General features: G+C 40.7%; 1 protein-coding gene across 7 annotated transcripts in view; it reads left to right on the plus strand.

Annotated features, from left to right (window-relative positions):
• PPP1R1C (protein phosphatase 1 regulatory inhibitor subunit 1C) overlaps positions 1-9,228 on the plus strand; it is an 84,099-nt gene extending 74,871 nt beyond the window's left edge. For 2 of the 7 annotated variants that reach the window (XM_074966863.1, XM_074966857.1), the window contains one exon: positions 8,811-9,223. In XM_074966863.1, the coding sequence (XP_074822964.1) occupies positions 8,811-8,825 (15 nt within the window). In that variant the 3' untranslated portion in view covers positions 8,826-9,223. Of the gene's footprint in view, positions 1-8,810 lie in introns of all 7 variants that reach the window. The other 5 variants (XM_074966858.1, XM_074966862.1, XM_074966860.1 and 2 more) reach the window with 5 other exon arrangements.
• Positions 9,229-10,410: the final 1,182 nt, after the last annotated feature.

Below are 10,410 nucleotides of genomic sequence, written 5' to 3' on the forward strand. Positions count from 1 at the left end.
ACCAAGTCATTTAACCTCTGTGTGCCTCAGTTTTCTTCCTGTATTGTTCACTATGCTGTACAGAAGTGCCTGCCTTAATTGTAAGTTATTTGATTTCAGGGGTCAGAGCAAACCTCAGCTGTACACTGTGGTGGAGATATAGGGCCATTTTTTAAGCAAAGTAAAATAAGAAAATGAATTCCACATCCTTCAAAGGCATTAATGAGTTGCGACATGTGTGCTCCATTTGCCTCAAATAGTTCAGTTTTTTTTGACAAAAACAATGGTTAACATATTCAAAAGTGATTTTTGGGTGCCTCCATTTTTGAATGTCCAACTAGAGACAATTTAAAGAAACCTGATTTTTCAGAAAGGACCGAGCATCTGCCCTCTGAAAATTTGGCCACTTCAAAATGTCTCATGTTGGGTACTCAAATCACTAGTCGTTGCTGAAAATCTTGGCCCACGTGTCTCTAGTAGAGATGGGCCCAAACCCAAAACTTTGTATCCAAACACCCCTCTGTACACTAAGGAGTTCAAAACATGAACTCAGATCTAAATCTGAGTTTTGCAAATAGCCATTATATTTTTAATGTGCCACAGTGTAATCCAAACATGTCTGAGCTTTGTGGGTGAGGACTGGGGAGGAGGCAGGGTACACAATGTTAATTCAGGCTCACACTATTAAATCAGTTCCAGATCTTATCTCCAATTTTTAGAACAGATATAATTACAGTAACGTTTGGTAATTTCACATCTTGTGATACTGATTAACCTTCTGATCTGGTGCTTTGGTCAGGTGGATATAAAAGCAAAAGTCAAGCTGCTGATTAACCATCACAGATTTTATGATGTGACCATGGAAATGTCATAAAGTTGCTTCATTTGCACACATAAATTATCAGGAATCCGCAAATATGCTTTGAGGCAGTGATTTCATCTCAAACGCATTACCAGTTCAAAGTGTATTAGTGCACGCTTGCTGAAAATGGTTTGGCATTCAGGCTTTTTTCATCAGCATTAATTGGATTAAATGATCTGGAGTGAAATCTGAGCCGTTGATTAAAACACTTCTTGGCCTGATGGGGTTAAGAAAAAAAGGCAAGAAAAAGGGAAGACTAAAGTAAAATAAAAAACAGTGCTTATGCAGTCTTTGTTTTAGTGCAGGCTAGAGAATGAGTTTGAGCAAAGTAATTTTAGAGCACAGCAGCCTAAAGGCACCAACTGATTGTTGGGTTGGGGAAGCAGGAGAGAAATAAGGGGCAAGGGAAATCAGAACGGCATTATGAGTGGAATTGAGAAATAGTGCGAAATAGAGAGATGGTAAAGGAGCAAAACCACCTACAAGAAGTGAAGTTTCTGAGTAGAATTTAAAACCTGAGCACAGGGACTGTGGAGCAGCAAATGAACAGAGCAAATGTAATGGAGCAAGAAGAGTGTGAACAGAGTGACCTTAGGGCAGCCAGAGTAGAAGCAGAACAGAACATCCTCTGAGCAAGCAACCTCAGGGCAGAGCGTCAACAGAGCAAAGAGTGAGAGGGGTGAAGTAAACTGAGAAGTGGCTCAGGGCACAGCATATTGTGAAAACAAAATAACCTTAGGGTAGAATATAAGCAGAACTGATTGAGAGCATGAGGGTAAAGATGAACTCACAGGATTATTTGCAGTCTGAAAAAACAGATATTTGGGGCCAAGGGAGACTCATTTATGGATTAGCACTCAGACATGCATCCGATGAAGTGAGCTGTAGCTCACAAAAGCTTATGCTCAAATAAATTGGTTAGTCTCTAAGGTGCCACAAGTACTCCTTTTCTTTTCACTCAGACATAGCCCTTTACAATTACTATTATGAAATCTATAACTGTATATGTTGACCTTAGCTCTCTCACGTGTACAGAGCAACATCTGCTGCCTAGAATTTTGCCCATTACATTAATATTGTATTGTTTTTTTCTGAGTGATATTTCAGAGTCTATATTTGTGGTCTGACCTTGGTAAACTCTTGTATTGATGGATATAGATAAATCCTGAACAGCAGCTGCTCTGGTACCTCTTTCTTACTATTAAAAAAGGGCAGAGGGTATGGAGTACATGGCTAATGTAACATACATTAGGATCAGAATGAGAGGGGATAAGAAGAGTTTAGTTTTGTCTTTCCAGTTTTGTTTTCTACTTAATTAACTCAGTTGTGGAATCAGTTGTGAAGACTGTGATGGTGAGCGAGGTTACAAACCTTTTACCCTAGTATCACCGGATAGATGATTGTTTAGTAAACAATTTAGATACTTCTAAATAAAAGGGTACTGGGTACAGATATGGGCACAACTCAGAGATTGGCCCAACTAGTTCAGAAAACTTAAAGTGCATTATCTCTGGCAAAGTAGGATATTATTTTATTATCTGCTTATTGCTGGCTTACTGCTGAGTCAGCTAGTTCAAACCACAAAATCTAAAAAGCCCTAGAACGTGAACTTGGAGAGGCTTTTAAAGGCCTCTTCCCACAGCCTCTGAATGACTGTCTGTCATATTATCTCTTTGGCCTTGTCATAACATTTTGTACCATTGCTTCTGCTGTGGGGAATGGTGGGAAATCTTAGAGGTCTATCACAGGCACAGCTTTGTGACTTCCTGCATTGTTTGCAGTCACGGCTCTTCATTGCAGATTAGGTGAAAAAGCTAGAATTTTGTCCTGGTGGTTTAAGAGGCTGCACCATGTGGTGCTTTAGAAGCATCCTAGGACAGTAAGGAAGTCATGTAACCTCCATCAAGGCTGAACAACCTCAACAAAAGCTTTCACCTCCCAGAATACACAACATGAAAGCAAAAAGTCCCAGTTAAGTGAATTTGTTTCTTTAAACATTTGTAAACATTTATGGGGGTGCAACAATCCCAAACTTTTCCCAACAATATCTGGCTCGCTCATGTAAGTTAATGTTGACAGTGTCAGTAGGACCTTTGCCTGCTTATGAACTGCCCAGCGTCAGAATTGTTGTAAGTAGTGGGCCAGTTAGCTGCTGGGCATTGGTGGTTTCTGTGTTGCAGCAAGAAAACCCGACATCCAGTGCATAGAGTATAACTTGCGCCATGATAGAGGGAAGCAGCTGTTTATTAAACATGGTTAGACGTTATCAGGTGTTTTGCTATCTGCACATCGCTGCACTCTAGGTTGTTTTACTGTGTAGCTATGTGACGCATTCTGTAATACCATTGATCATATGGGCTGGCCTTCATTTTGGAAAAGTGCAGTGCAATATTTTGGAGCTTATTGTGTAATATGATGAGCTTTGTGATAAAGGTTATGGTGGGCTGTAGGTCGGGGAGATCAGCACTTAACACTGATTGTTTCCTTACAAAAAACACAGGTTTATGTGAGAAACAAAAAGTTCAGTGTGCAATACTCACTCAATAGCGTACCTCCCACTATGGAATTGCACCCTAAAAATAAACTTCACTCTGACCAAAATGTCATTCCATGGAACCACATCATACTAGTCTTATGTCCTGTGACCTCCCTTTTAGCCATAGCTCTTGTTTCATCTCCTAAAAAAACAACAACACTGCAATATTAAATATTCAGGCTCCTAGCAATTTCTGATTGATCTTTTTTTCTTAGTGTTCATTAATCAGGTATAGCAAATGTGTAATATATAGCTTGTCCAGAGAGAAACAACAAGAGATGAATTTGCAAAGCCATAACATTGGTTAGAGTTGAATGCTCATAAACCTACATTTATGGGGAATTAGAACACAAGTATTTCTCTTCTTTAAAGGCTTTACCTAAAGCACTCATCCCTGTTGAATGTGGGCACCTAAAATGTTGGGGTTTTTCTTGTACTTCTCACAGTTACGCAGTCTGATGCAAGTGGTTTAAAACATGCTAGATAAAGCAGAACTGCGTTGAAGTAGCTGGATTAATTGTGGGCACTTTTAGAAGTGTTGTGATGCTGCTAAGCCAGTGAAGAGGCCCATAATTTGCCTGCGTGATTTAAATCTGAATGACCGTTTGCCAGTGATTTGGGTGCTGTAATCCTTGACAGTAACAGGAAAGATGACACCACAGTATGGAGCACTGATTGACAATATTAGAGGCAGGGCTGGTAGCACTGTCTGTTAAGATTGCCTGACACCCCTCACAATACCCTGTTTTAAGTTGTTTACCACTTTGCCAAACTTTAACTTTTTGGGGTAAATTTTTTCATGTCAGGTATCTGCCTCAAGCTGATCATTTTGGAAAAGTTTCAACCAAAAAGGTTCAGCTGTTTCTCAGAATGATGCTGGGGGGAAATGCATTATTTTGCAATGCTAGAAAATTCTTCTCTTTGGGAGGCTGTTTGAACCCATGTGTTGGAGCAGGGTTGTGGTGAAATTTGGCAGTGGCCTTTGTGTCAGGCATATGCCTTCTGCTTTTCCTGTGAAAATAAGCCCACACTTGGCCAATTTATAACCTCTCTGAAAAATATTTTTGCACATGCTCAGTAGAGACATTTTACAGGTTAGTAGTTAACATCTTCAAAGATTCCATGCTCACTGAGCATGCACTATCTCCTCACAGTTCCTATGTATTACAAGAGGAGGGTCTGGTGATACTGGGACTGGTGTGGGGCAAGAGAGAAACTGCGATGGGGAGTTGGTGGGGAGAAGTGGGAACCAGGAAGGGAGACTGGGCCTGGTTGGGCAAGGGGACTGGGAGCCAGAGGGAAGACTGGAACTGCCAGGGCATGGAGACTGGGACTGGGGAGAGAGTGGAACTCAGATGGGGAGCTTGGAGGAGGAAACTAGGACTGGCTGTGCGAGGAGATTGGGATGAGAAGCCTTAAGAGTGGAGATTGAGACAGGTTAGATAAGGAGAATGGGTCTGGGGCAAGGAGTCGGGGGTGGGGAAGAGGCAGGACAGGGACAGGTTGGAGTGGATGAAGCAGAAGGGATCAAACTTGGAAGGAACATGCAGAGGACATTAGAGAATACTCCATGCCAGAGCCTGCAACTGAACTCAGGACTTCTGAGTTTCACCCTTCCTCAGTTGTCAGCAAATATCTGTGAAATTCACTGCCAAATTGTCTGTCCCATCTACCTCTAGTGCTGGTCCACATAGAGGATAACAACCTACTATTGCTATCAGTAACTACAGAGGTCGATGTGGTAGATCTAATAGTTCCAACCCTGCTGATGAACATAGGTGGTCAATTTGATGCCACATGATATTTATTTTTTCTGGCTTTTTAAAAAAAACATAGGAAATTACCCTCAAAAATTACATTAAAAACATTAAGATTGCAAAGTCAGTTACTAAAAAAATTATGCCAGAATTAAGGTTGCCTGTGAAATCTGTATGTTTACCTATACAGGATTGTGTGCACATGGCTATCAGGTTAAGAACCATGGGCTAGATTCTGGTCTCAGATATGTCCGGCTCAGTCCACTGAAATTAATTTACTCCAGATTTCTGTCAATATAAGTGTGACAAGTATCTGTCCCCATGTTTTTTAAGATGACAAATGACCTTACCTGTGTTTCTCATACAACACATTACGTTATTGAAATTGAATAAGTGCCATGGACTGTAATTGTCTACTCTTCATGCAACCCATACAATTTAACCCTTACGCTTCAGAAAAACAACTCTAGTGTAGTAATAGACTAGAACTGGTTGGTTTCATACAGTACCACATGCTAAGAGGATTACCATGCCATTGTCTGCCATTGTGGATGGCTAGAGCTGGGCAGGAACTGGATTTTTCATTTCTGATTTTTTTTTCTGTTATGAAACAGAACAAAAGTAAAAAATTCAGTTTCCCACCAAATGAAATTCTGGGGAAAAAATAATTTGGGGTCAATTGAAACATTTTGTTTTGATAATAGCGACCCATTTTATTCTGATTTTGATTTTTTTATATATAGAGTCTAGTATGTAATATAAAATAAGATTGAAAGGAAAAGTCATTTTGAAAAAGAAAATCTAAATGTTCCATTCTGACCTTATTAAAACACTTTTTTTTAAAAGTTTTCCTTTGAAACAAAACTTTCATAGAAATTGACACATTTCTGCAAAACATTTCGCTTTTGACAAATCAGAATTTTCCATTGGGAAAAAAACATTCCATCAGAAACTTTCCAACCAGCTCTATGGCACTGACAATACTACTAGGCTTCTGTGAGCTGCTCTCTTTCACTTTGGTATCTCTGGCACGTGTGACAGGGCACAATCTGGATTGCCACATGCTATGAAAGGGAAATAAGTCCCATCTTGGAACTGAAGCAGTAACAGATTAAGGGTAAAGCGCTAGAGCTAGCCTTTCTGCTCCTCATATTATCAAAGGGTCTCAGTATGAAGCTTTTCCATTGTGACACAAACATTGATCTGAGGCTATTATAGGCTTAATACAGCCCTTTGATAAAGTTCATTATGTTCCACCAAGTTTTTATATAAAGATAGCCAAGATTTTCAGAAGTGACTAGGCATTTGGGGGCTTTTATTTTTTGTGGGAGGGGGACACTTCCATTTTTTGGGTGTCCAGCTTGAGCCATTGATTTTCAGTGGGCAGGTCCTTAACACTTTCTGAAAAGTGGCTCCTTTCAGGTGTCTCAAGCTTGGGTGCCAAAAAATTGAGGAAAATCTTGTGAGCTCTTCCGAAAATCTTGGCCTCTAAGGCTATGTCTATACTTACGGTGGTGTGTAGAGTACAGACACTGCCTGGGTATAAATAGCAGCATAGACTGAGGCATTGCTTAGCCAAGTAACGTACAGCCACAGCAAAACCTTGGGGTATATACCCTACATGCCCAAGCAGTGCCTTCCACATCTGCAGTGCTATTTTTAGCAGCATAACATCTTGCTGCCCTGTCCCTGCCAGCTCCTTTCACGGCCGCCTGAAGCTGCACAGTCCAGTGTGTAGCTACACAGCTTCTACATGCTGCTGCAAGCGTAGACAAGGCCTAAGGCTTATAACAATGGGATGGCTATTTTGGGATGCTGAGGTGGCAAATGAAAGTATGCGTGACTGGTAGGGAAAAGCACATTTGTGCTCTTGGAGCAACTGCTGAAGAAAAATTTGTTTAAGCAAACGTTTTGTTCTTTGTATTGCTGCCGGTCAGGTCAGCTTTGATTATTGGTTACATGTCTGCACGGCTAGTGAGTTAGACTCAGTCAGGAACTAAATACAGTCCCAGCCACATAGTGACTACACATTGTGAGCTGTGGAGGTGGTGTGAAGGCCTGGTCATAGAGGCCTTTTATGTTTGTTTTGGACCCGAAGGAGTAATTTCAGACATGAATAATAGGCATGAAATTTGAGGTCACATTTTCCCCCTTTGACTAAAACAATGGAAGGGTTGGGTTTTCAAGCTAGTCCTCAAAACTAAATCACAGCACTAAGAGAGCTATTGACTCTTCTTACCTGGGTCCTACCTCGTATACAGAGACACAATAAACTCCAATGTTCTTACTCTCTGTGGTCTCAAATCTACAGTCCACTCAATCTATTCTCCATGAGGCAAGCCATGTGCCCCATTTCCCCCCATGATGTCACCCATCGTTGCTCCTACAGTACCTTCTCTTTGGCCAATCCTATGCTGTTTCAGAAACCTCTGATTAGCTGTAGCAGCTGCCCTGCCCTTTACAAAATTCTTCCTCAGCAGCCAATGGAGCAGACACTGGTTTACAAGTGAGGTGATTAGGTTGTAAGTGAAGACTGGCCTGGAGGTTTGATGGGAGGCTTAGTTAATTCCCTTTCAGGCAGCTACTGGTGCTGGCCAGATGCTGGGTCGTGCAAAACTAGAGATAACAATATAGTAATCAGCAGCAGGGGAAACAGAAAGAATAACAGCACATTGGGTACACTAAATCACCTTTAGAATTGTGCTTTAATTTGTTGAGTCCAGAACTGCCAGTGTCAAACCTTTCCAGAGTGGCACCCATAGATACACGGAAGACCCAGGGGCTGCCTAGTTAACAGGGGAGGGGTATTTGTGAGCCTACCAAATTTCCCAGGGTCAACCATCCTCTAGTTGTTTTGTGGCTGAGCAGAATGCTGTCCACTTCACGATCGCTTTTGTATTCATCCCCATGGTATTTTAACACTGGGCAGAGAGACTAGGAAGTACTCTGTGAATGTTTAGGATGAAAGGTGCTATTTAGAAGACATGAAATCAGAATGTGATTTAGCCAGTTATTTGTTTCTCAAAGTGTGCTGTGGGTTGTATTCACATATGACTAATGATAAAGCACGTTGCTAGGACCATAGCTTGCCGAAAGTCCATTGCAAAACTCCTGTTGACTTGCCTGGAAGTGACACATTTGTAGCAATGGCAAGATGCAGCTCCCAGAGTAGTTAGGTTCTAATTTTGTGGATGTTGCAAGGGATGAGTAACCTGCACAATCTTCGAACTAATTTACACAAAATGTGAATTCATTTAGGAGAGGGTTCATGAGCAGCTGAGTCCAAGCATACAAGGATTTGGGCCTTGTGTCTGCATTGCGTCTCTTCTCCAAGAGATGCGTTTCAGAGCTCACAATTAGACAGAAGTTCTAAATTCTGATGGCCAAGAACCCACAGCCATCTGCCATTATTTTAGCTTTTCAGGTGCTTAACTTGATTGAGTGTGACATTGCTAATTCAACCCAGGAGTGCTGTCGGGAATCCTGGAATGGAAGGAAATACTGTTCTATCACAAAAGGTGTAATATGTAATGCTTGTATGAACTGAAAGGTTATGAAAGACAGCACCAATGAGGTCACTTAAAAAAACCTTTTCATTGTTTTGTGGCCGTTTTTCTTTAGACAGACAGTCCGATTTGAATAAATGTGACTTTAAATACAATCTTTATATTTGCAGGGGTTAAGCATCTGAAAAGTCAGAATGACTCAGCATTCCCAGAGGAAGAAGAGGGTGTCAATGAAAGAGAAGAAGAATGGGACCATTAATTAGCATTGGGCTTGTGTAAGAAAGGTTATTGTGAATAACTGAACTGCTAAACTTTCCATACTTAACATGGAATTCCATTGCTTGTGTTTCTGAAACATTCTTCATCTCACCACTCCAGGCACACATGGCAGGATGCTTTCCGGGGAGCATTCCTTGGCTGGATTTTACAGCACTCTGCAAACTTGTCCTGTGATACTTGTAACTGAAGATAAACATTTATTTTACAGTCATTTTTCTTTCCTTTTTTATGACTTAAAAATGTAATTTGCAAACATGTTAGTAATCTAACTTCAGTACTGCCCGAGCTTAATTATTGAATGTGATGTGTACTCCAAGACTTATTGTAAATAGTACCAATTTAAAAGCTACAAATAAATACTAAATTCATTTAGACATGATTTTATGTCGTGCAGTGCTTCTGTCTAACTTGAAGAGAAATTTTTTGGTAAGGTGAGTCTTTAGAGCAGGGGCAGTTTTTAGCATATTAGGGTTACACCCAGTAGTATACTTCAAACCCAAGATAAAGCAGAGATGCCTGCTTAATTCTGCAATGCATTAGTTCTTTGTAGCTTTCAGTGTATGCATATAACAGTTCACCACTTCTTGCTTTCCATAAAGATATGTATCTGATGCTGCTCAGTCATGTCAGTCATTCAATGATACATTAACTGATTTTTCCTTTTTACTACTGAAGACAATCATATGAGGACATTAGGAAAATCTTTGATTTGACGGAGACTGGCTGCCACAAAATATTGGTGATAGGTTGCAGAACCTTTCGTCTCTAAGAGCTGGTTCAATTTTGGCCTGGTTCAATAATGCTGTTACCATTTGACAGCTCCTGTCAAGTTCCGTGAGTGCTGAACATCAGGAAAGCTTATGAAGGAGCAGAAAATGAGATGGGGTGGACAAATCCTACTTCTTTAAAGTTGTATTGAACATATTGTTCCCTATTTTTAATGGTCCATCTTTAAACTGAGGGCAACCTGTAGAACTGTGTTAGCTAAGGTTGTCCTTGGTATAAAGATGCATTTTGAATTTAGCCTTTCATCCACTCGATGAGCCAAGCTACTGAAAGTAGGAGATGAAGGGCTAGGAAAACACAGGCTCTTTTGTCAGTGCCTTGAGTGCTCATTTGGCTCACATTTAAGCTGACAGTGTTCTGAGAAGACCTACCATTCATAGGGTCTGGAACAAGTGTTTCTTTGTTCGACAGCCATATCTTTCTCTACATCTGTATCTGAGTTCTTTATTGCAGCTCCAGTCACAGACATTCCAAGTGATATTTATGGCTATAATTTAATGAAGAGCTGACTAATAGAAGAAATCTTCAGTTGTGCTGTAGACACAGTGCTGAACTGAGGTATCTTTATAATACAAGCAAAGGGGAAGCTTCCCTTCATAAAATATTTGAATGAAAAAAAGTTGAGACATTGGCCTGGGACCAAGAAGAGGTGGGATCAGTTCTCAGCACTGTCACGGGTTCCGGGCGTGACCAACTTACTTAGTT

This window comes from Natator depressus, chromosome 11 (assembly GCF_965152275.1).
Source record: "Natator depressus isolate rNatDep1 chromosome 11, rNatDep2.hap1, whole genome shotgun sequence".
NCBI classification, from domain to species: Eukaryota; Metazoa; Chordata; order Testudines; family Cheloniidae; genus Natator; species Natator depressus.